Source organism: Limanda limanda, chromosome 6 (assembly GCF_963576545.1).
Source record: "Limanda limanda chromosome 6, fLimLim1.1, whole genome shotgun sequence".
NCBI classification, from domain to species: domain Eukaryota; kingdom Metazoa; phylum Chordata; class Actinopteri; order Pleuronectiformes; family Pleuronectidae; genus Limanda; species Limanda limanda.
Window position 1 is genome coordinate 10,241,768 of NC_083641.1, and position 27,082 is coordinate 10,268,849.

The 27,082-nt window shown below is 40.1% G+C and overlaps 1 protein-coding gene across 1 annotated transcript; it reads left to right on the forward strand.

Moving 5' to 3' along the window:
• Positions 1 to 580: 580 nt before the first annotated feature.
• Positions 581 to 26,882, forward strand: pipox (pipecolic acid oxidase). The gene is made up of 8 exons (XM_061072434.1): positions 581 to 733; positions 3,116 to 3,264; positions 6,220 to 6,433; positions 9,253 to 9,435; positions 12,322 to 12,474; positions 14,843 to 14,992; positions 17,074 to 17,149; positions 26,124 to 26,882. The coding sequence occupies exons 1-8, from the start codon at positions 623 to 625 to the stop codon at positions 26,252 to 26,254; spliced, it is 1,167 nt and encodes a 388-aa protein (XP_060928417.1). The 5' UTR covers positions 581 to 622; the 3' UTR covers positions 26,255 to 26,882.
• Positions 26,883 to 27,082: the final 200 nt, after the last annotated feature.

Sequence of the window (27,082 nt, forward strand, 5' to 3'; positions counted from 1 at the left end):
CTTTTCAAACACAGTGGCTAAAGCACCAGTGCCCGTCACCACCAAGAAACCACATTCAGCACTAGAGAAAACTGACATAAAGCACCCGTAACTTCAAATAGATTATTTGATTCTTCCTTTTTAGATTTACTACATTTATATTTGATGACAGACTAAAACACACTCAAGTCAATTCCACTGCTTAAGAACTATAGTCTGACTTATATACAGCCCAGTCAACAAGAGGAACATGTGCAGAGGTTGAATTAATAAATAGTGAAATTCAACTTTAGTTTAATTTTGTAAAATTTTGAAAAGGGTTATTATGTGCCCTGTTCATAAGCTGTCAGGCACTGGTTTGATGTCATGCTCTCACAGACTCCATTCTCCTCTCAGCCTGACTCCCATCCACACCTGAACAATGTCCCAGTCCTTATCATGACCTCAGTTTCCCCTCAAACACACTGGATAAACCTGCTGGTGAGGCCCACAAACTGCGCCCCTGGCAGGCCACACTCAGGGCACAATATTCCATATTTGTTCAGTTCCTCCTCCATTCAGAAATGGGAGGGGACAGTCGGAGCAGGACAGGGGGACGTGTGTGTGTTTGTGAGTGTGTAGTCAGAGCTAAAGAAAGACCAAGATGTCGACCACAGCTGAGTATGACTGCATAGTGATCGGGGCCGGGGTCCAGGGCTCGTTCACGGCCTATCAACTGGCTCAACACAACCAGAGGACTCTTCTGCTGGAGCAGGTGTGTCTCTCACTAAACTTCCTACTGTCACGTTTCTTAGGATGCACCAGTCAGTGTCAGTGAATGCAGATGGACATTGGCGGCTGTTCAGACAGTGCATGTGGCATTAGTTTGTGATGAGAAAGTATCATGATTCAAACATTCATTTGTCACCGAATATTAATAATAATTTTTTTTTTTTTTTTAACATTTTATTATTGTAGCTCCTTTAACACATTCCCTAAGTCAAAAACTGGAAAAAGCTAATAAAAGCAAATAAGTAGAAACATAAAATATTCTATTATATAATAATAACTATTAAGTTGACCACTTTTCCTTCCAGGGAAAGTCTCTCCCACCCTCGACCTGACTATTACCTTTGAACACTCGTGTTCGTGCTCCAGGCCCCGGTCAACTCAGGCCAAGACTATGTAACTCCCTCCTGGCACGTTGAAACTTTACACTCCAGCACGTTCATTCATCTGCCAATCAGCTTGTTGCTCCCTCACTGCGAGCTGAAAAAAATCACGACTGTTTGCTGTCCTGGATCCTAAATGGTGGAATGAGCTCCCCAATGACATCAGGACAGCAGAAAGTCTACACATCTTCCACCGCAAACTAAAAACACATCTCTTCCCACTATACCTTGAATTAAAGTTAAAAACTAACAATTTAGTAGCACTTAAATGGCACTTACTGATAGCACTATGTAGTTTGGCTTTCTTGAAGAAATGTTACTTTTCTTGATTCTTGTTGTTCTGGGTTTGTACCCTCATGGTTGAATGCACTTATTGTGAGTCACTTTGGATAAAAGCATCAGCTAAATTAAATGTTATGTAAACTAGTGCTGTCAGTTTAACGCGTTATTAACGGTGTTAACGCAAACCCATTTTAACGCCGTCAATTTTTTTAACGCGAGATTAACGCAGAGCTGCAGCTTCAGTATCTGTGTTCCCCTCCAGTCTGACCTGCTCTCGCTTTTTGTTTTAATATTTCGCCAACTAAAATATATATTTTTAGACACGGAACTTCTTTGTGGTTTAGTAACTTTTATTATCCTCTATACAAACATGTGCACTTCTCTCTCTTACGCCGTCACTCACACACATCAACAACACTTCACTTCCTCATTGAGCCCCGATCCCCAAACAACCCCATCCTATTGGTCCAAACAGTCACATGTCCCACCCCGACCTCTTCACTGACCCTCAGGATATCAGAACGCTCCTTCAACACAGTGTTTTACTGAACATACGTCCAAACCGAACATAAACATAAACCCAGTCCGTTACACTATTAGGCTGCAGCTATATGTTTTTATTTATTTCAAAATAGGGTACTTCTTATTTCATACATTTTCCACAATTATGGGGAGGACTCAAATAGCCCTACAAAGTTCTGTGTTTAATTTATTTCAAAGTAGGCCGACACTTGCCTGTGTATTTTGTTTGTTTGTTATTTCGTTGCTTGTCTGTTTGAGTAGCTGGCTGAAAGCAAAGCAGTAGTATGCTTACCTTTTATTGGTAACCTAACTGTTACGGTTGTTTCTGAAATAAGAAGCCTGACTGCTATGTTCACAGCAAACTTGAAAAAAATAAATATATTAAGCCATGGTTTAACTGCACTATAGACTGAGTCCTTGTTTACCTGAAATGTGCACTTTATAATTTATTTTGTACCGCCCTGTTTGGCAATGTTGTTTTTCAATTAAATAAAACATTTGCATAAAGCAAGCCAATCCACTTTTCCATGTTGATAAGAGCATTAAAACGAAAGTACAATTATGGAAAAAAAATAAATGAAGGTACATTTAGAATAGATAAAAATTTGCGATTAATTGCAAGTTAACTATGACATAAATGCGATTAATCGCGATTAAATATTTTAATCGTTTGACAGCACTAATGTAAACCAATAATTACTATTATTATTAACATTATTATTATTATTATTATTATTACTTTAAATGTTAGTGGAACTCATTTATTGTAAAGCAACACTTCTGCAAAACTGTTTTTGAATTAAAAAAAATTAGAAATGACTACAGAGTCGCCAAAGATGCTGTCCACCCAGTATTAGGACCATTTAACATCATTTAAAAATTAAATGAAGCAGAGAAGAGTCCTATAATTACTTGTGTGTGTGTGTGTGTGTGTTAGAGAGAGCTATCTTGGAAAATATTTTTGTTCACCTTGACCTTTGACCAGTCAGCACCAAAACTGTATCATCTGCAGTAAAATGCTAGTTTGAGTGAAAATCCATCCAATGCTTTTTTGCGTACACACACACATAATAATATACATTGTTATTCTATTACATATGCCATAAACAACATATTTTTGGCCATTGGTGTCTTTCCCAAATTAAAGTTGCTTGTTTCGACGTTGCGTTCATCTTCTCCAGTTCGTGCTGCCCCACACCAGAGGGAGCTCCCATGGCCAGACCCGCATCATCCGCAAGGCCTACGATCAGGACTTCTACACCCACATGATGGAGGAGTGCTACGAGCTGTGGGCTCAGCTGGAGCGGGAGGCAGGCGTCAAACTGTACAGGTAAGCAGTCAGCAGAAACACAAGACACAAAAACCCATTAAATAGAACATAACAAAAGCTTCGGCGGAACGCGGAGATTTGTCACATTCAAGGTGCTATGTAAGCACAAGAGCTGCAACTCAATCCACGGGAGCCGTAAATGCACGACTTTCTCATTACCTCCAGCGTCACTGAATTACCCCTTGACAGCTCCCATGCCTCTGAATGTAGGGCAGGGGCTTTTTCATCTCACTGCACCTCTGGTTCTCATTCGGGGAGCAGGGAGGTGTTTGTGTGTTTACAAAGATGACAGTGGCATCAAACTGTGGCCATGCTTCCAGCAGCAATGTAAGTTCCCTGGTCTTATTACCTCTGAGCAGCCGTATGTGTTCTCAGCGCCAGCTAAATAACATGGACTCATTATTCATGGCTCAGGGTAACTGTCCATGATACTAAGTCATGCCCACATTATGCTCCCTAGAAAAACAGTGCACCTCCCTGTCCCCCTGCACCCATCCACCGCTCATGACTGATGGGTCCACATCTTAAAAGCCACCTGTGCCCTTGGGCTGGCAAAAAAAAAAATGTCTGCATCACAATGAGAAATGTCTGGGCTGGTGTGAGTAATGCCTCCCACTTCTATTGCTGCCTCTGGGACAGATGGAGCCATCGAAACAGCCCCAGAGTGCAGCTAAAATCTACCCAGCAGCCATTTTTATCATCTCCACATACGTGACAACCTCTGGTGACAGCCAATCCTCTGCTTTAATAGGCCAGACTCATTGAGGAATAATATTTACAATCCCACACATGCCTGCCTTGCTTTTGCTCCCTCTGTCACACACTCTCAAATACACACAAGCACAAAGGCACGAGACACGGTCGTAAAATACACTAATGGATGGCTGAAGCCTTTAGTCTGGCGTGTCTGTGCCTTATGGCTACAGACAGATGTCGGAGCAGCCCTCAGGAAACACTGCTGGCAAAGCTCAAGTCGGTCATCTATCAAGCATTACTGAATTAGACCCTTTGTTTCACAACCTCTTAGTCTGAGAGATGCTGTGATCTGCTGTTTTACTGTTCACCGGACATTTGATGTGCAGTCAAATGCCACCATGAGGATTATTATAAAGGTTAATTCCCTTAATTACAACTGGGCTCTTAGTTATGCATCATATAAGGGCCATTGTAGGTTAAATAAAAATGCACACCACAGTGGGGTGAGAAGAAGGAAGATAGTTGAATGTCCTGAGATTATTAATTCGTAAAGCTGAGAGAAAAAACTCTTCCATTCAAATTACAAACTTGTCAAAGGGCTAAACTTTTATTTCCTCATTCCTGAGTCTGATAGCAAAGTAAACTTGTATATGATCAACCACTATAATGATATATATTTTTTTAATATATACATTTGTGACATTAGCCCCTTTATCTTGCAACTTTTTTTAGTTTATAATATCAGAGAATATCAAAGTAATTTCTCATAAATGAATGACTTTTATGTCAAAAAAGCTGTCGCAGTATGACTCCCTTCCCCGGGCTCAATAGTAAATGCTAAAGAGATGTCAGGCTAAGACACACAAGCGCTCACAGGAGAATTAGATGTCAACAACGTAGGTTTTCCATTGAAACCCAACAACACAAACAAAACAGACCAACATGTCTGCAGCCACGTAGCTTTTAGCTTTCAGTCTGAACACCCAGTAACTTCCAGGTTAGTGAAAGTCATGGAAGAGAAAAGTAAGTACTTTTAAGTTTACATCAGTTTCTGTGTTATACGTTGCAGACTGACTTTCTGTGTCTGGCCTGCGGTACTTACTGATTTTGCTTAATGACTGAGGTTAACAGTTATTACCCAATCTTCTTAATAACATCATTCAAAACATCGTCATTCTTCAGCCCCACTACCAGTGTTGAGCCATTTATAAACTCTTGCAGATGCACTAGCGTCATCAAATCAGCATCTTCCCAGGTGCCTTCACTTTCAGGCTTCCTTTTCTTTTTCCCCGGGGGCTTTTTCTGTGCAGGTGAAAGGCTGCGTAAAGCCATTAGCCTTCATGAAAGGCAGTCGTGAAGAGAAGCATTGTAGAATCCAACAGAGAGAGTGGACATAGCTTAACCATCTTTGCTTCCAGTTGACCAAGGGAGTACATAGGAGGGTTGACCTAACTGACAGGATAACTAAAGTGACAGTAAAGCATATGTCCTTCATACACTGAGACCTGAACATATTATATAATATAATAACTCTTTCTCTGAACATTCCGCTGGTGTGTCGGAGCAGAAGGCTTTTGTTTGTTTGTGTTGTATTGCACCAGCACCTCACTGTCCTTTGTCTCATTTAATATGATTTCCCAAGGATCTATAGGAAGGCAGAGGGGGGTTTGTGAGGCAGAACCTTGGTGTCGACATCCTTGAGTCAATCCGCCCAGCTCCATGAAGGCAATACTAACCCACAGCTCTATTCAAGACTCTGCTTCATTTTGATTCCATTTTCAGTGTGAACATGAAACAGACAAAGGATGAATAACCAGAAAACTAATTTGCGTCTCTGTGCTGAAATATGTTAAACTCAAGGTTCCTTATTAGCCTTTAAAAGAGCTTTCTACTTGATAATGGCAGATGACTGATGAATGTTCTTAATCAGGTTTTATCCAGTGTCACCACCTGACCTTTTACAAGACATATACTTAAAATTCCATTAAAGCTATATGTATAAAATGATATATCAGTAATTACATGATGACACATGAGCTTTTTATTGTACTCTGAATATGAGATATGGTTGAAAACTCCGAAAGAGCTAGCAAGTGACCTTTGAGTTGTAAATAATTGTCAAGTATACTGTTGACAAAGTCAGAATGAAGCCAATACCTTTCTTCAAATCATTACCAAACTCGCCCCCCCCCCCCAGGCTGAACATGTGCCCTGGATACATCTTTCACAAGCTTTGTCCTCATCTACACTGATTTTTAGACAAACAGGACTCCTGGTGATGGGACCAGAGAGCAGTGTGAATTACCAGCAATATAAGAGCACCCTGCAGAAAAACAAGGTTCCTATGGTGACCCTGACCCCTGACAACTTCAGCCAGCACATCCCCCAAATCCACCTGGCTGAGGGAGATGGAGCGGTGGTGGACGTCACTGCTGGAGTTCTCTTCGCTGACCGTGCACTCAGAACTGTTCAGGTACAGCACTGATGTCGTTGATATAGCATTGGGTGGGTCAGCTCCAGCAGCTGGTGCCATGAGTATAGGCTTGATGTTTAATGGGGGGGACAGACACTGAAATGCTCCATGTTTCATATCTCTATCATGTTTTAGGTGTATTTCAATCAAACATACAAGGATGTTGGTTTCTGGGTTTGCGGCAGAAAGCCTGTGTTTCTCCTATCATGATAAACCTGAACTGAACTGTAGATTTTCCATTTTTTTTCCTAATAGCAAAATAATCCCTTTCAGAGCATGTGGAAGTAATGAAAGATAAAAAGACGCAAAACATTTTCTGATTTCATGTACCAGCACGACATAGAAACTTGGAACTTAGAAACTTAGAAACTTGGCTGAGAAATACCCAGACGTGGATAATTGTTTATATTTCATGCCCATTACTTGAATCTAATAATAGCTCATACCGGGAGTATCTTCAGCAATACATTCACATTACTGTATCCTGTCAGCACTGACTGAAAAAGCACTGGAGGAGAACAGAGTTATCTGTGGCTGCCAGGTCAAGCACAAAACACTTCTTTGTTGTTTCAGCGAGGTGCCACATTCAATCGACTGGACAGATGCTCCTGTGCCTTTTTTGTGCAGCAGCTGTCAATTATAAATTAAAGCTTGTTGTGATAGACATGTATAAGATTAGTAGATCGTTGCTTTGTGCTCTTTCATGCCATGGCTTGTTAATCACCCCTTGCCTTTAATATTATGTCTTAATGAAAGTCACAATTGATCTGCCTTGTTCCATTATCTCAGGGTTTCTTAATGTCTCCTGTCCGTCTGTTTTCATGGCTCCAGAAGGGACACAGTCAGTGGTCGGAGGCATTATGATTTTGGGTTGCCTGTGCATCAGTACATCCTGTTGCTATGAACATGAAATCTCAAAACTGGGTTGGGTGAATTTTATAAAAATTTGGAACAAATATTCACTTGGACTCGAGGATGAGATGATTCGATTTTGGTAGTTGAAAGTCAAGGTCACTAGGGTCTCACAAAATATGTTTACGTTTTACTTGACTATGAAATCTTCAGATCAGCTTGAGGGAATCCTTCCACATTTGGCACAAACATGCACTTGGACAACAAGAGGAACTTATTGAATGTCAGTGGTTAAATGTAAATGTCGTGGTGACCTTATATGAATCTGGAAAAAAATATATATGTAAAGGGACCCTGCACTGGTTAATGGAGGCATACAACCGTAGTGTGTATTTCTGGGAAAACACTGCACCATTGACTACAGACCACAGTTTGTCAGTCAGTGGTGCAGTATCACTTCAGGGTCAATGTGTAGCATCTGAGTTTAGCTTGTTAGCATGCTAACATTTACATCTCATTGCCAAGTCATGTCGTTTTGGTCAATCGTTGTCATTACCGTGTAATGGACCAATGGAAATGTTGTCCTGGAGATGGCGCTAGATAAAGGGCCAAGTGAGAGAATTTAAGATTTTTTTTTTACTTTTAATCTGACTTCAATTATTTGAACACTGCATTGTCACATGTCACAATCTTATTTTCTATTCATCATTGCTGTCTCCAATAACAAAACAGGGTAAAACAGCATCTTGTACAAGTTGTTTTCATCTGCCCAAGACAAATACGCACAAGCATGTTTTACTCATATCACTGATATTATCTGACAGTCAATTGATGTTTGTTGTTCTTGTTTGTAGCTGTCAGCGTGTAAAAGTGCTTATTGCAGTTTTAACAATGAAATGTCTCACTCTGGAGCAGATTACAGTACATTGTGATTGTAAAAATATAATTGGACCTACAAAAAAAACTGTTGGCAGGGTAATTTGCACTTCTAAGAATAAACATTTTTAACTTTAGGAAAAAGTGCCATTGTAAACAAGTTTAGACAAAATTATTCCACCTACTGTCGTTCTTCTATGATTTTAGGATGCAATTGTATTGGGAAATAGACACAGTATACTGAACATATATTCCTCTTGTTATGTTGTGTAAATGTACAACTCAGTCGGAAGTCATATTGGTTTAACATTGTTTTTTAGTATTTGAACAAATGCATCCAGCGAGCACTTTATTAGGTACACAGTTGTAATACATGGTAGTTCCCCTCTTTGCCTTAGTTCTTCATGTCGTTGATTCCACAAGATGTTGTAAAATATTCTCTGAGATTCGGCTCCATGTTGACATGACTGCATCACATCATCACTGCAGAGTGGTCAGATGCAAATTGAGGCAGCCAAGCTCCTGTTATACCACATCACAAAGGGTTTTAATTTTCTTCTGCCAACAAGGTGTTTCCATCCAGATATCTGCTGCTCACTGGAAGTTTCTTTTAGTTTTTGATTCCATTTTGAGGAAAAAAACTAGAGGCTGTTTGGTGTTGGATGTTTGACATGAACCGTAACCCAGGCTTTTGACCTTTATCTGTAAGATTTACAGTCCTGCCCATGATCATGAGATTAAAAAAAAGGGGATTTGAGTAGTGTGGAGTATCGAATCTCTATTGGCACAGCATTCAAGAGGGTGGGGGTGGCCACTCTAGATCTGTCTCCAAAGGTTCACAGTCTGGTGTTTGGGATCGGGTAATCATTTACTCTGATACATTTTTAGGTGTCTATTTATTTTGTCCTAAATTATTATATTTTAATTTTGTAATTTAATTCTTTAGAAAATAGTGTGATTATGAATTGATTATGCATCCATCAATACCAGTGTATTTGAAGGATTTAATAACAAATAGGTTACTAATGTATAGCATTGGAGCATTTTCATGCTCACATCACAACACATGTTCTGTCCGTGTCTTTTCCCAGGGGCAGTTTCAGAAGTTGGGAGGGATCATAAGAGATAAAGAGAAGGTAACAGACATCGAGCCTGGGCCTGTTGTCACCGTGTCAACCACTGCTGGTGTTTATCGAGCCAAGAGTGTGGCGATCACCGCTGGACCCTGGTCTAATAGACTGCTGGCCCACACTGGCTTACAGCTGCCACTAGAGGTACTCACATTCTTCAAGTGTTTAATATGCAACACTTTAAACACAATACATATGAACTGATACCCAGAACTAGGTTTTATATCTACATCTTTATAATACAGTCTAATTTTACAACATCTACAAAATGTGGGTTTTCAAGTGGACGCATGATCCATAACTCCACCTAAATAGTTAATTATTATATTAAACCTACATGTTCTGGTCAAATGCCATTTTTATCCTAAGTAGCTTGGGAGTGACACAAGCTGTATACTGCTACAACAGCAAAGGAAAACTATCCCAGATTCATCAGCAACAGCTTCCCTCTCTGCTAATTGCTAAAAAGGTTTTATTCCAATTCTTCATTTGTTATTAAGCATAGACAAACAGGATGAGCATGATGCATAAAACTGCAAACACAAAGACAGAAGGGAGTATATACAGTCTGCACTCTTTTAACCTTACCGTCATATCTAGTTCAAGGCAGGACCGGAAACAATAATTCAGGTTGAGAATTTGACTCCATCCCAGGTGACACTGTTCATATTAGCCACCAAATGACTTATTTCGTTAGCCAGCCATATCTGTGGATGTTACATTTACCAGACTAGTAATAAATTCAGTCACCATGTTTATCTTGGAGGAAAAATGTTCTGATTACAACATACCAAGATGCAGCACTGGCCAACAAGCAGTTTATAATCTGAACACTGACTTTCCAAGTTTCAATATACGGTTTGCTCAGTAGGGATAAGCCAATCATAGAACATTCTCATGTCCAAGGTGAGATGCACAAACAATTAGCCAGATTCTTTAAAAAGATAATCAAAATCATTGGAATTCTGGGTTCAGAGCAGCTAGACACCTGAAGCTTTCAGCATTTACTTTTATATTTACCACGAAAACAAATCTGACGATGTTTAGTATGGACATCTGGCTTTATAAAGGTAAAAGGCACTTCCCCAAGTGACAATGGCACTAATGACATTATCGAAGCTCACACACCAGCTTGACAAGTTTTGCACGAGTCAACACGAAACCCTCAACTGAGGATCCTCTCATGCATTGACAAAAAACAATGTGCAGGTAATCACGAATCCAAACGTATTAAGCTCTTATTCTGTATGTGCAATATGAAATCTCCTATGCATCAATAAACTTACAAAAAACTAATTATAAAAAAAAGTTATTATTATTATAAATGTCCATTAATGTTTGGGAGTAAAGTCAGAACATTTGGATTCAGCCACAGTCAGCAAGGCAATTTTTATCCATCTTGCAGTTTGCCACATATTCTGAGAAGAGAAAGTGATGGGAAAACAAGCAGACAGCTGTTAGAGTGGAGAGCCGGAGCTGATATTGGAATTGCATTATTCAGGCTCGCAGCAAGCTGGGGGGGTCTGGGGAATGCCGTGCCTGAGTGAACTGGTAGAAAAGCGCAGGCTGCGAGTTCATTGGCTCGCCAGAGTGTTACTGTCAGAATTTGTATGGTCCCTGGGAATGAGTGCACGGCCGACTAGTTCATTACACTGAAAGCTCCTGAACAATGTGTCCTTATTATTGCCACCTTCAGATGGACGTCATTTGTATAACCATGCTTACATTTCATTAAAAGCTAATTCCCACCTTACTGCCGCAGAGCTGCTTTTGTAATCACACCTTTTATTGGTGAGAAAACAAGAAACCGATGAGGCGGATGCAGTGTAGGCGGTGATTTGCATGATTGTATTTAAAGGTTTAACCAGTGTGGAGTTTTAGTGCCGTTACCAAACTGCTTATTTTGTCCCATTATATATTCATTCATGGTTAACTAGTCAAGTGTTGATTAGTTTGTACAACAAGTGATTAATGACTCTGGGGGATGCTCATGCTGTATATATCCCAATCAGTTAGTATAATAATACCATTTACTAATTATAAACTTCAACCCTATGATGATGAATGATTGCTAATCCAAATAAATAGTCTCTTATTGTTCATGCAATAAATTACGTTATTTTCTTTGTAACTTTATATGTTTACACACACACAGACAGACAGGGAGCCTGAGGAATCATTTTGTATGAACATCCTAATGTCTGATCTCACTACCAGTGTCACCATCAGGTCAATAATTCCAAGCATCTGCAAAACTCATGAGCACATTTCCTATCTATGGTTGTATTTTGGCCTGTGACCTTTCCTGTTCTGCACAAACACAAAAACCTTACAAAAGGAATAATAGAGTGCCACGACACATAAATGCTGCTCAGAGGACGAAGTCTGTGTATTCAGGACACTTCTTCAGGACAGAGGTAAATAGAGGGTGTTCTATTCTAATGCACGAGTCGTGTGTTTAATTGCCTCACCTCACAAGGACATCAGAGTCAATCAAATCAAGTGGGTCTCTTCAAAATATTTGTACGAAAAAGTTTTTTCTTTGACTGTGTTTCCATGCTGTACTGTGGTGGAGGAAAAGAGGATATGTGCAACTAAAATATAGTAAATGAGAAAATTTAAACTAAAGCTGCTAAAATCTTATTTAATTGTAGATAAAGTTAGTCTGACATTTTTACACAAAATAGGGACCGTTCAATTTGTCTCATATTTCAAATACTGGATGTACATTAGGGAGACATTTTAAAGAGCAATATGAGAGGGAGGGATTACAGCAAAGCAAATACTGTAAAAATAAAAATTTGAACTCACCCTTTAAACATACAAGTAACGGACTAATAAAATGTCATTTGAATCGGTTTTGTTATGTTCATATATCAACAATGTTGGTAACATACACTGAAAAACAAGTTATATGCAATATTCATATCAATATAATGGGATACACTATAGCCTGTCATAACATCAGTCATTATGTCTGCAGTAACAACCAGGTGTTAGTAATGGTCTCTCCTGCTTTCTTTTCTATAGGTGACGAAGATGAATGTGTGCTACTGGAAAGAGAAGGTTCCTGGATCCCATGGCGTGGAGCAGCGTTTCCCCTGCTTCCTGGTGACTGAGTCTGAGGGGGCCACAGCCCACATCTATGGCCTCCCCTCCAACGAGTACCCAGGCCTGATGAAGGTAAGAGGAACTCTGGGTTACTCTGCCTACAGACACCTCAGGTCACTTCAGCGTGTTCATTTTAAGTAGACTGCAACATTGAATATTTATTTTTCATGTGATTTAATCTGTTAGTTTTTCTGGTCTATCTATGGTGTCATTACTCAGTATTAGTATCGAAACCAGTGCTGTGTGAGCACTGAGCCAAACACAGCTTTGTATTAAATGAAGGGACATGCACCCACTGCATCCAATGATGGGACTTATTATAGAGTAACAAAGCATATTCTTTCTTATAAATAACCATTGATCTTGATTTTACACACATTTTTCTATGTGTACACATTCTTTTATACATTAAATATCTGTAAATCACCAAAGTGACACTAGTGCACTCCAAAGAGACCTGAATTATTTTCAGTGTTTAGTCATTGTTAACTTTTGGCAGCAGTAGAAATCTCTTTTCAACTCTGCTACCATGTTTTCTCATTCTTCTCCACGGAGCTGTTTAAACTCCGTTGAGCTTGGTTTATCAGGGTTTTGGTGAGCGAGCATTCTCTGTTCATTTAAGTTGTGATTGGCTTGAGACTGACTCTGACTGTGACTCTGCAGGACTTAAACATTGTTGTTTTGCAGCCATGGCTTGAGGCTCGGGGCTGATTGTCTTGCTGTGGAACAAATTGTCTCTAAAGTAGCAGGTTTCCTGTAGACTGCAGTGATCTGTGTTTTTTATTCGCAATATATTCAGATCACTTCAAGGACGGTCTTTTTTACTGTTGACCAGTAAATACACAAACATGACACCTCACAGGGATGAATGTTTCACTGCACTATATATTGCACATCTTCTCTCCGCTAATTCCAGAAATCTCTGTTTGTCTGTATGTGGTTCACACATCTACAGAATTATTAATCTTTCGTAATTTGTGGTTTGGACACAGATATGTTTAATATTAACAACCTTTAAATGAACAAGACCAGTGCTTTGTAGCAGCAGTGGGACACGTCGCCAGTGACACTTCCCTCGCCACTGCTCAATTTGTACGAGTCACTTTGACAGTTTTAAAAAGAAACCTGCAACCAGGATTTTGTACCTGCCATTTTGATAGTTCATTGTCAGACATATATAACGCTCACAGCTGTAATCCTAACCTGCTGCGATAAAGCCCAGAGGGATTCGTGCATAGCTTGGTTGAGGTGTTGTTGCCGTTAACAATGCTGCCACATAGGTACAGTTGCTCCCCACTCCAAAACTCAAACACAGCTGCAGAGTCAACTGTAGAGTGGGATATGTCCACCCCAACATCAGATTAGTTACAAGAGCTGTGCTTGGTTCGATGACACATGTCTATTTGGGGCATCATGGGTAACCAGCAGGAGCTCACAGCCTAATAGCAGACCTCATGCACAGAAGTGAGGGGCACAGATGGTGATGCCACGTCCTATTATTCACTGTGAGACACAGATACTGTATGCCCAGTGTTGGGACCATTTAACATAATTTGAAAGAAAACGAAGCAGAGAAGAATACTGTAATTACTCACTGTGTGTGTGTGTGTGTGTGTGTGTGTGTGTGTGTGTGTGTGTGTGTGTGTGTGTGTGTGTGTGTGTGTGTGTGTGTGTGTGTGTGTGTGTGTGTGTGTGTGTGTGTGTGTGTGTGTGTGTGTGTGTGTGTGTGTGTGTGTGTGTGTGTAAACTGGAGATCTTTTCATGCCTCAGCCCCCCTGCTGTGCCTCTAGTCTCTGGGTCTGACTGCATGCAGTATGTCAGACCATCCAGAGCACATAAAAGCAACTGTGAGGGTTTGGAGTGTGTGTAACTCCTCACCCTCAGTTACCTTTGAAGCTGGTAACAGGGACTGAGGTAAATAATGCAGTCATGTGAAGATATCATTTTGTGCCTTGTTTCTAACTTTACCGTACACAAAACTTCACCTGACCAATTTCTGAAATATCCCCAAATTTTCCAAGATATGTTCGCGAAAAATAGAGAAAATTAACAATTAATATTGATCAGAAAATGTGTTTTCCTCGTAAGATGTCATGAAGAAGTCACAAAGAAGACAGAAAACGGAATAATTTCCCTCTGACTCCTACATGACTACAGACGAGACTTAAAGCTTTTATTGATCCTCCTCTCTGCTCTGTCACTGCACCTGCTGCTTAGAACAGGAATAGCTTTGCTGTGGACATGCTCTCTTAAATTATGGTGGTGGTGGCAGTGAAAATCAAGGCTTACACAAAGACCATTGTGTAGATACGTTTTTTTTTAAAGCAAATAAAGGCATGCAAAAGCAGGGAGCTATAGAAATTCTGCAAATGTCAATAAACAGCACACACCTACAACACATTTCTTATAAATAATATAGATTATGTCATCCTTTGTCTAGATATGTTACCATGTTGGCAGCAGAACAGACCCAGACCAGACGCACAAGCAGACGGACAGGTCTGATATTGACATCCTCCAGCGCTACATTGCCCGCAGTCTCCCTGGCCTGTTCCCTGAACCTGCAGTGGTGGAGAGCTGCATGTATACGGTGAGTAGCAACACGGGATTCCACAGTGTTCGCTCCTCCTGATCCATCAGAGTGTTTGAGCTTCAGAAGGTTAATGAATGTGTCGTCATCAAGGAATGCACAACAGCACTTATTTAATGATATGTAGATAGTTAGTGTGAGTGAGGGTTAAAGGTATCCTGTTTATTCAAAGACATCTTATAGTAAGTAATTTGTATAACGTTCAAGATTCAAGATTTTTGAAAATAAAAATGTATATTTAAAGTGTGATAGGTAGTTTGCTGTAGACTTAGCAACTAGTGTTTGTAAAAAGAACACAAGTGCACCTACTTTGTCCTCATGATTTATTCAACCTTTTCATATCTCGGTAATGTTTACAACTGGATTTCTTGGCTCGTCTCACCAAACTATTTTTGGGTCTTCTCTCTCTGTATGCAAGAATGTGAAAGTGCTTTCTCATTAGCTGTCATCTCTCTGACTTCCAACTCAACATTGGTCAAATACTGCAATAGAGGAGAAGAGACACAGTATTATGACACAAATATGTGGTGAATTTAGATAATCGTCTGACACTAAGTGTTATAAAACTCAGGCCAGAGCAACTTGCAGAGCCAGACTTGTTGTGTCTCTCATGAAACCGCCTGTAACAAGATTGCAACAACAGAATTAATGAGTAAGAGTTTATTACTGAGCAGCTCATTCATATAAAACTAGTTCAGAGCCTGTTCTCAACATGCCTGTGGGTCTTGTCCTGTGTTGATGCTCTGGAGCTACTACAGAATTATCACCTGTCATTAGTGACTCCTCCAGTTGTAGAGCTTTTAATAAATTGTCTGTGGTGCAGAGTGACATTAGAAAACGTTTTGTTCATCCCACCTGGTTTATCTGCAATTTAGATTTTATAGTAATAAAAAATTATAAAATGAAACTGAATTGCTTTATTACTGTTCACGTGTGTGGCGTATAATGATATAAGTTTGATTGATCTACTGAAAAGGTGACTCTTTTTTTTCAAGCATCACATGTCAGCAGAGAAGTCCGAAAAAATCTTCAGACACAAGTTTACAACTTTTCAAAATCAATAAAAGCTCTGTAATTCAGCCTGATGCAAAGCATAAAAGCAACAAAACAAACATTGTACTTTTACTATGAAGACAACTTGCTTAAAAGGAAGTAACTCTATGAATGTTGTTGCCATGACTGAGATCAGAACCTGTGGACTCCTGTGAGGGACTGGGTCAGTCCTTTGTGGTGAAACTATACTTAAATTAATAGAATCATCAACATTATTTTGACCTGGATTTGACCCAATTGCTCATAGATGCTGTAGCATATCAGAGGACGTTTATACACATAGACACATTTGACTCACCTATTAATTACATTTGTATTAATGTTGATGAACATGTTGCGTTTCCAAATCACGACAAAATAGAATCATGTGTGTGTGTGTGTGTGGATTGTGCAGCCGCGCTCCCTTCCAGCAACACAGCGAGCTGCTCACATACTGAGGCTGGGGGAAAACATAATTTCTGTGACCTTGTCCAATGGCAGTGAAAATCCTGACAGTCACGCTCTTTTCTCTCTTAACAGCGAGTGTGGTGTTCCATCCCCAGTGATTGTTAAGACAGGACAGGGAGTTAAATGACACGTGTCTCTGAAGTTCTAATAAAATGTTGCGTTCTGTCAGAGGTCATTATGTATTCTACGACAGACTTTTTCATGCCGTTAAACACATTTTACACATCACCCACAGAGACACAAAGACAGATAGAGCTCCAAAGGCCACATGGCCATATGGAGAGAGGGAGCGTGTGTCCTTGTCAAACAGTTCCAAGGACATTCTGCTTAGTCACTATTGATGTCTCCATATAGCGGAATGAAGAAGCAGGAAAAAGAAGGCTGTGGTACTCTGAAATAAATATGCTGCATTGCTATTACTGAACAGATGCATCAACACAGGCATATTCTGTGAGATCCTGAACAGTTTGTACTTCTCAAAGCTGGATCTGAGTGTATCAGTTTCTCCTTGACACTGTGGGTGCTGTCATTTGAATCTGTGGCTGTTATTGCTGACTCTTCATGTTCTGTTGTTTTTGCAGATGACGCCTGATAGTGATTTTGTGCTGGACTGTCACCCCACCTACAGTAACATTGTGATTGGAGCAGGATTCTCAGGTACAACAGAACACAATCAGACAAGGTGTTTGTGTGTGTGTATGTGTTTTATTAGAGCCATGCTGTCATATAAACTAAGACCACTACACCCAAGCTTTACTTTGATCCAGTGGTACTTTGCTCTAAATTCTAACATGTTAACATTGCCATGTTTACCATGTTCACCAATAGTTTAAATGTAGTCGTTGGGCCTTTGCTGATTAGCACGTAACACACATGGAGCTGAGGCTGATGGACATTATATTGTTTTCTACGCACTTGGTTTTAAACCAAAGTATTGGATCAATTCAAGTTTGATGTATGGGATACATGTGAAAGCAGAGGAATGGTCTGTATTTGATTGCTTGCATGACCACGTGCACATGTTTGGAGCTGGAGTCATTTGCTCTGTTAAAGGGATAGTTCAACCAAAAATGAAAATTCACTCATTATCTCCTCACCACAATGCAAAGGAAGGCTGGGTGATGTGTTTGAGTCCACATACAACTTTTGGAGTTTCAGGGGTAAACAGAGTTGCAGCCAAATCCAATTCAATTGAAGTAGGTAGCGATACTCACATGTTCCTGTGAGAAAAATCAGCAGGGGGAGGTTCTCTGCACAGTTTGTCCACAACAGCAACAAATCCTCTGCATTACTCAAGCGAGAGGTGCAGCAGCCGGGTGAAGCAGGCAGAGGCAGGAAGTGACGTATTAACTCTGCTACCGAGATCAGGTGATCATCTTTACAGAACCCCGGAGTAGACTGTTGACTATGCTTTACATTTGTTATTTAGAGGAATAGCTGCATGTCATCAGAATAGCAGTGATATGGAATGTTGTATTTTGTAAAAACAAATCCTTCTCATGTACAATGAGAATCACAAAGGACCTTAAATTGAGCCTTGTGGTACACCGAGTGAAACATTAAAAGAAAGAGGAGGAAATGATCATTTAACTTAAATGGATCTAAATGGAAAATGTAAATCAGTCAGGAGCTTTGCCCTGAACGCCTGCAACTCTTTTGAGATGCATTATGAGATGTCAACCACATCAAATAAAAAGTCCAAAAATATAATTGGAAGTAGACTGTACTAGTAATAGATCATTTGTTATCCTGAACAAAGCGAACACAGTACTACTGTGGCAGCCCATGAAAACATAATGGTTAAAAGTTGTGAGAGGACAACTTTCTCCAGCACATTTTATATGAGTGATAGTTTTGATAAAGGCTGGAAGTTTTAGAGTTCAGTTGGGTCTAAGTTTGGCTTTATGATTAATGGTTGAATTTCGGTTTGCTGAAAGTGGGTGGGACATAGCTGCCCTGTAGAGACGAGTTTATCATAGATAAAGTAATGGAGCCAACTCAAATATTGGTTTGAGAAACTACAAAAGCAGCACTTGGGAATGTGGAAAATTACAGTTTCTCAAACAAGGAAGGGAGATTCTAAATAACTTCAGATTGCAGTGAGGTCTTTATTTAGTTATAGGGTTTGATATGTGAAATCCAATGTTACTTTTCTTGACAGGACTAAAGGAAATTATAGAGTTTTCACAAGGTCCTGGACAGCGAAGGGTAGTTGAATTCAGTAATGTGTTTCCTGTATCAAATAAATCCGTGAGTCTGTAAATGCTTTTGAAGTAATCTTAAAAGTACAAACTTGGAGCTTTGTCAACAGGTTGTTATTTGGACAGGCAATTTCTACGATTCTACGAGTCTCTGGAAGGCTAAGGTGCTGTGGTTGTATGGGTGTGGGTCTGTGAGTGTGAGTAAAACTGTGTGAAATATGCATCTTCTCTTAAATTTAGAACATTATCATGAAATGATACATAGAAATACAAAATGGGTTGTTAAAGGAAATAAAGCGAAACAGATGGATTCATTGATGGAGTTCCATGTCCTGAACTAATCCTTCATGTTAGTGATACTGGCACATCTGAGGTGGAAACATTGATTTGAACTGCACATTTCTCATCCCCCATAAACAACTTGACTGTAACGGAGTTTGGCTGCTGAACAAAACCTTTGTTTGGTTCTATGTTTGTAGACAGCTCAGTGTCCCAGTGGCCACTAGCTGACTCTAACAGTTACTGTAGCAAGTCGCTTCCGTTCTCACTCATTCCTCTCACATAATTATTCTCTATGACATTTAACATTTTCCAGACTTCAGTCTTTCTGAGCTCATCATCTGTGACAGCCTGACTCTTGGCTGTTTGACAGATATTATCCCTGGTTCATTCCTGCAGTAAATGTAGAGGGAGACACAAAGAACTTGTTTCCACTACTCATGACTTTACAGAACATTCCCCATCAGCCCTCAGAAGAACTCCTGCATGTTGAACAGAGCTAACTAAAAACAGTGCTGATTAACCATAGACTGAATCAATAACACCTATTGGCCCAGCAACATAATGGATCTACAAAAAATTCATAATGTAACACTAGATCAGTGTTCACATAACAGTTTCTGTTTAGGCAACTGACAAGTAATTGTGTTGTTCCTAAGAGTAGGACAACCCTAGTTATTTTACAATTAACTTTCAGAAAATAAGATTGTTTTATGTGTCACTACCTAATCCCGTCTTTTGGAATTGTGTTTTTTCCCTATTGATTTTGATTAGGGTTTGAGCAAAAATACTGAGGTGCTGCCGCTGTTTTACAACCAATGATCTGTCTGTATCTGTTGTCTGTTGCTGCCCGATCTTCAAATTGCTTTTAAATTGTTTCATATTGTTTGCTTTATCTTGTGAAGCATTGTGTGACTGTTTTGGAAGGTTCTATATAAATTAAGTTCATTTTTATAAAGGTAAGAAGAACCATGGGTGGTCATACAAGATCTATAATCCGATTGTTTCGTCCACTCTCGCTCTGCTCTTCTTCACTCTCGCCGAACAGATCCAGGGAGATGGTTGAGCTGAGGTTTGACCTTGTTTCCTTATCTTAAAGGGGGCTAGAGAGAACAGAAGATGAGTACAGATGGTGTTAAACACTGAGCAGCTGTTCTGTGCCCAGACCAAAAGAGGAAAGAGTCAGAAAAACAAATCAAGACCAGTTACCTATAACAGTCAGACATTTAAAAGTGCCATCTTTTTGCAAGGTGTTGCCTGGGACTCAAAAGTGCTGAATAGTTTTCTTATTACAGGTTCTTGATATGTGGATCAGGTTATCTGAATTGACAGCGGTGGGTAATTTGAAGCTCCTCTGGGGAAAAAAGACCTGGTGGAGCATCCAGCCGTCATTAGCACAGGTATGCTGAGCAGGATGGGGTGAGCTGGGGTAGGGAGGTGTAGCCCAGGCTCCTTGGAGAAATGAATCTGAGTGGAACTAATAGTCAAAGGGCTTGGGCTCAGGGGGCATCATTTAGTGATGCACTGTTGATCTTGCTTAAGGCTATTAAATCTACAAAAACAGGTTCACTGATAGCTTCCATGACCCAGGCTGAATGTGGGGGGAGAAGTTTCTTCTTTCCCAGAATAAAAGTCAAAAAAGTGCAGGCGGCAACTTTTTCACATGGATGAAAATAGATAGATGTTCTAGCTCAGTAATCAGGAGAAGACTTAAGCCTCTGTGCACCTTAGGAAGCGGCGAGAAAATAAACACACAGAATATTAAAACGAAGATTTAACTTCTCTGTCAGCGGCTCCAGCAGGAAATGTTGTTTGTTCCAATGGGAAGAAGAACATTGTGTTTTTATAATTTAAGAAACAAGGCCAAAATTAGGTCTTTTATCTCACGTACAGACCTGGAAAAATCATTCATGATCTTATTGCCTCTCGCCTCGAACACTGTAACTCCCTCTTTGGTGGTCTTCCTCAGAAATCAATCCAGCGTCAGTTAGTTTTGACTTGTCTTCAATTATTTCATCCACCCACATTAAGAACAATTCTCAAACACGCGTTTTAAAACAGACAGAATCTGCTAAGGAAGTGGCGTTCCAACAACCAAGAGGATTTTCACTTACCTGGAAAGGCAGTTCAAGAATGTACAAGAAAACCCTCGGAAATGCCAGAAGCTCCTATCATTCATGATTAATAGAGGAAAATGAGAACAACCCCAGGTTCCTCTTCAGCAATGAAGCCAGGCTGACAGAGTCACAGCTCTACTGATGCATCTATTCCTCTTACTCTGAGGAGCATTGATTTCATGAACTTCTGTACAAATAAATTATAACTATCGGGGGGGAAATAGCACAGATATATTGTCCAGTACAAAAACCTTGGAACCAACTGCAGCACTAGATTTATATTTAGACCATTTTCCTTCAAAATATCTTACGGAGCCTACTCTTCTTCTCAACCGTCAACTTGTCTTTCTAAGGTCTCGACCTTCCATGTAAGATATAATAATGTATATAAGATGATGTATATTGTAATTTGGTGTTCTACTATACAATCCAATTGAATTTAACTGCAATAGATGTCACATTTAGCAGAGCACATCAACAAAATAACAATATTTACAACATTGATAAGTGAGTTGTATCAATGTTTAAAGTAGTTATACTCAAGAGAATGTCTGACAGAGATGAAGAGAGCAGTAATGACAGTTGTAATGACAGGTATTGCTAATCTCATATTGTTTATCTGAGCAATTTAGTCGTAATCAGGATCCACGATCAGCTGCCACATATGATGCTCAGAATATATGGTATTAGAATACAATAGAATAGAAAGCCTTCATTGTATACAATATATAACACATTTCATACACATTGTATACAATATACGTATGACCTACATGATTATTTCACAATCCTCAGTTCACCATAGTTGCTAAGATAGGTGGTGAAATAGGCAGCTATCATTTTTTGTTTTGACAGTTTTGATTAGAGTTTGAATGTTCATGAGTCTGGAGGTTTGAGGTTTGAGAGACCTGTAGCACCTTCCTGAGGGCAGCAGCTCAAACAAATAGTGGCCTGGGTAAGAGCGGTCCTTGACAATACTTTGGACTCTAAAGAGTTAGCGGGCATTTACAATGTCTTGGAGTGAGATAAGGGGACAATCAATGTTTTTTGTGCTGTATTTTTTCTTTGTCAGCTGCAGTCATACCACGCTGCGAGGCAGTATGTCAAGATTCCCTCTATTGTGGGCTGGTAAAAGACCACCAGCAGCTTTTCAGGAGGGCCTATTGTGAATATGAAAATATCAAAATCTCAACCAGACAACGAGCAGAAAAAGACCTTGTACACCAAGCACGTGCTGATGAGCGTCAGCAGCAGCCACATGAATCTGCAACACTTGTTCCTCCTCATGCAGGTAGAGCAGGGAGCCAAGTGGCCCAGGTCACAGAGGAGTGTGTGTGAGGAGCTGTGGACCTGTGTGTATGTGTGAAAAGCTCCAGGGTTACAGGTACATGTCTGTGCATGTGGGTCAGAGGATCCAGATCACACGTTATATTGGACAGGAGAGAGAAAAAAACATAATCTGTATAGAGAATCAGGATGTTAACTAAAACGGGCTAGAATTAAACATTTATTATCATTATTATTTTCAGCGTGGAAAGTTGGTACTAACTGCAGCAAGAAGGTTCTGTGTTGAAATCTGCTGGCGGACCAGGCTCTTTGTGTGTAGTGTTCTCCCTGTGTCAAGTGGGTGTTCTCCAGCCCTTTTTAGGCAGCCCTCCCCTGAAAGGGAAGATAAATCCAGGTGGCAGAAAACAGTGATCCAGTGTTTCCACCATGTATATAAAAGAGGTTTCCACTGGGGACCTGACAGCTGCTGGTAACTTAATACAAAGGATAACCATAAACAGGAGGAGGGTGTTTGGTTGAGTCAGCTGCCACAAGGATCCACCATCTATGATCCACCGTCATAATCTATACACTATATTTATATAGCACTTCACAAAAACAAGTTTCATATTTATTCACAGACCTAAAACGGGTGGATGATGGATGGATGGAACAAACAGACAATGTGAGCAATTGGAAAATCAATATAAACCATGAAACTGAATATTTTATTTCCAAGGAATACAAATCACACACTTTGATCTGGGCATAGGGGAATGACTGAAGTTTAGAATCCTTGATTAATGAGTATGTAATATTCCTGAGTGGCTCATGAAACAAGGTCTTACAAATGAAAAACTATTTTTTATTTGATGACAAGTGGCCGTGGTATAATACCCTCCAAATTTGTACTTTTCATTATTGAGTCCAGTGAGGCAAACCTTAGCCCCCACATCATCCATAGAAATCCTGGGATGTACAATGTACATCACTGTTCATTCTGCCATGAACAGGACTTTCAAAGTCATCAGTTTGCTTTACTGTTCACACCACACAGCTTATTGTCTCGTGATCAGGAGTCACTGTTATCACAGTGCTATCACAGAGCGGCAGAATATCCACAGGGCCTAGTTGAACACACCAAGCCTTCCAAATATTCTAGGGACATAGATCCTTAACTTTTAATTAGTTCTTGTCCATTGTTAAAGACGGAATTACCTTCAGTGTGTCCTGGTACTTTTCAATCTCGTCACCCCCTCATGTCCTATACTTAATTATGTCTGAAATTAGTAATTTGCTCACTATTCTGTACTTGCAGTGGAGCAGGTGAACAGAAGTAGAAGTGTTGAAACCCATCATACGAATTAATTGCATACTAATGATTTAGCTGTTTCTGGGTTCTGTTTTCACACCCAATGAAACAGGAGCAACGTGAAGCCATTTTGTTCAGCGGAGGGGGCTGTGTCGCCATAGTGATTTGAACTGGTCACACTAGGACATCATTCTGGATCATGTCAAAGATGGATGAGGCTGACAAGAGAGAATGATCATGCTGAGAAAATTCTAAGATAATTTTTTGCCTATGGAGGATAGGCAGTGGGCCTCACTGATGCTTGGAATTATAGACCTGGGTCCGGTGTGACAGGCACACGACCAGTGTTGGGAGTAACGCGTTACTGTAATTCCACTACTTTAACGGTAACAAGCATGTAACTAAGTATTTTTTTAAATCAAGTAAGCAGCTACAATTACTGAAATTTAAATGAGTTTGATCCCCCGAAAGATGGTCGAGACTTAAACTGATGTTCTGGTCGTTTATTTGATCCGTCCTTGTAAGAAATTGTGCTTCTTCGGAGGGTCGCTAAAAACATAAACCTTTTCCGTAGCGCCGTTGTCGTCATCACAGGATGTCTGCGACTCTACCGGACCCGTTTCAAAATAAAATCATGTAACATTTTCACAATAAAATAACAGAAAGACACTTCTGGCAACATAAACAATAACACAAGTTGGGTTAGATAGGCCTACTGTAGCTGCTTCTGATCTGACGTCGCAGGACCTTGGTGGCTCAATGATACTGTAACAGCCCCTGGCTGGCAAAGCATGACAAGAGCTTCAAACTGATGCGAGGGGTGTTAAACGAGGATGAACCGTCCGTAAGATAGGGAAACCGTTCAGCTGGCGTCCTGTCGTATCCTGTACGGCAGGTGTTTATGTCTCAGGCTCGGACCGGAAGGGAGAAGTTATTAGAGTTATTAGTGAGAGCCTAGTAACTAATTACTTTTGATATACAGTAACTGGTGAAGTAATTCAATTACCTTTAAAAGAAGTAACTGTAACTAATTACTAATTTTCAGTAACTTGCCCAACACTGCACACGACACACAGTAGAACAGGGCCCTAGCCGTTCTTTCTATTTCTACGGCCTTTTTCCTTGGAGGTCAGGCCAATAAAGTCTGCAGAAACAGCACAGCATCTCATAGCAAAATAGAGTTCAGTGCATGAAAGCAGCTATAGTGTGTTTTAACCACCTGTAATTATCTCTACCAGATTTGTGTTCAGCAAAGTCATCAGCTCTGTGAAGCTACAGTTGGGCGGTGCAGTGTACTTGTGTCATCAGGCTCCGAATGATGCTGCTGTTTACCTAGTGTGTGAAAGATGTTGACTAGTTTAGTGTTAGCAAACTAACTAACACAAAGGACAGCTGAGGGCTGTGCAACTGTGGATAGTTTTGTGAATTTAGAAATAAGAAAACTATTAGATTAGAGAGATGTTAATTTGACTTCACTTAATGAAAGATGAACAAAAAAAATTTGCAATTCTTCCATGACTGTCTGCATGGGTCTCCCTCCATTTGTCTAAATAATTTAATTGGTGGTAGCCCTGCAGTGCTGGCAATAAAAGTAATTCACTGGTAAATAAATACATCTAAATGTCATGGTTTGTTTAGTGGATTGGTTTCTGATGTGTGTTAAATATTATCTGAACTGTTTGTTCTCATTCTCCAGCTTCTCAGCAGCGGTAGCAAAGGAGCTCAGAGCCACACTGGAGAAGTTCACAGGGCTTATCCATAATACAGAAAAAAAGTGTGCTGCCTTCCTCCCCCTCCTTCACAATGTGCATTTGTCATCAAAGCCCAACACAAGTGCTTTATAGCAAGTGCTGGGGGGTTGCCATGGCTACAAAGTCACCCTGTGGGTTCGGCCATCTATTGAGGTTTTCCATTCTCCTTCTCTGGCGAGATGAAAATTCACGTGGCCAAACTGTCAGAGCCAAGCTTTTATGACTTCAAAGCCAGACAGGATCCAGGGGAGCTCAGAGACCTTTGTCAGATGGCAACGAGCTGCATTCCTCAAGCCCCGTTGACATTCACATTTCTCCTCTCAGACCTTAACAACAGGGAAAGTCAGGCTGCTGCATTTTGAAAATAGATGCTTTCTCATCTCAGTCCCTGGGCTTGAGCACATGGACCCATTATGCAGAGAAAGGACAAATCATCCTTATTTAGATTTTGGTCCCGGTTCACTAAAGTGAATAGATGCTCAGTGACAGGCATTGCAACAGCGTTTCTTTTCTTTAATGCATTCATTCATGTGGGGCTTGTATCCATCGACTCAGACCTAGGCCCACAGATATACACTATTTATAGGCTGCCTACGAGGTGCAGGGCAAAGTCCTGCTTACATTAATACAATCTTTAATCTGACATGGTTGGATGACCTGTGTACTGTACACACTTTGCCCATCATCATGACTTCTCTTTTCCAGGTCATGGCTTCAAGTTTGGACCAATCATTGGCAAGCTCCTGTGTGAACTCAGCATGGGAAAGGTGTCCTCCTATGACCTTTCACCTTTCCGAATCCGACGCTTCCAAGGAAAGAGCAAATCAGCTTTATAGAGTTGTTGCCGGAGCATCAACAAGTCATCGTGTCTCGTATAATTCTAACTGAGATTGTCGTGGTAATTTTACACTGCAATGTTAGTTTAATCACACAGTGGATTCACACTGATTTATATTTTATGGCTGATCAGTTTGTGTATTATATATGTAGAAACACAAATATTGGTGTCTATCTTCACACAACTTATTGCACATTGACTAACTGATTAATTAAAAGTGCAATTTCAGTAGCACCTTCTCTCGGATTTGCGGTGGAATCTGATTCCTCATGAAGTGGAAACCTATTCTAACTGGCTGCATAAGGAGCTGCAGAGCTTACATATCAAGTGTAGACTCATCACCACTATTGTTTTAACACTATGCAGTTTCTGTGAGATGCTTGGTGCATATGATGCCATAATATTATATACAGCTCCCATTAAACAGACTTGCTTTTGAATGGATGACATAAGAAATAATGTCTGGAAGAAGTGTTGTTGTTCTCCGAAACAACAAGAATGTTGTTTAATTTACCAGCAATAAACTAACACACAATTTTAACTGGAAGATTGTGAAAAATGTGCCTTGCAATTGTAAAATTACCCATTTGAGACATATGGATGGTAATAAAAAAGCTATATTCTTATTGTCCTGTATGATTTTATGCGTTCGTAAATTACCCTCGCACTTCTCAGCATTCACCACTTAGCCAACTGAGGAGATGGTTAAAAAGACATAAGCCCTCGAGCCATTAGTCTATGAATCAGAGGTGGCCTCTTGCCGGGATCTATTCCTCCATGAACTGGTAAACATTTAAATCACTGATCAGTCGGCCTATTACAATGG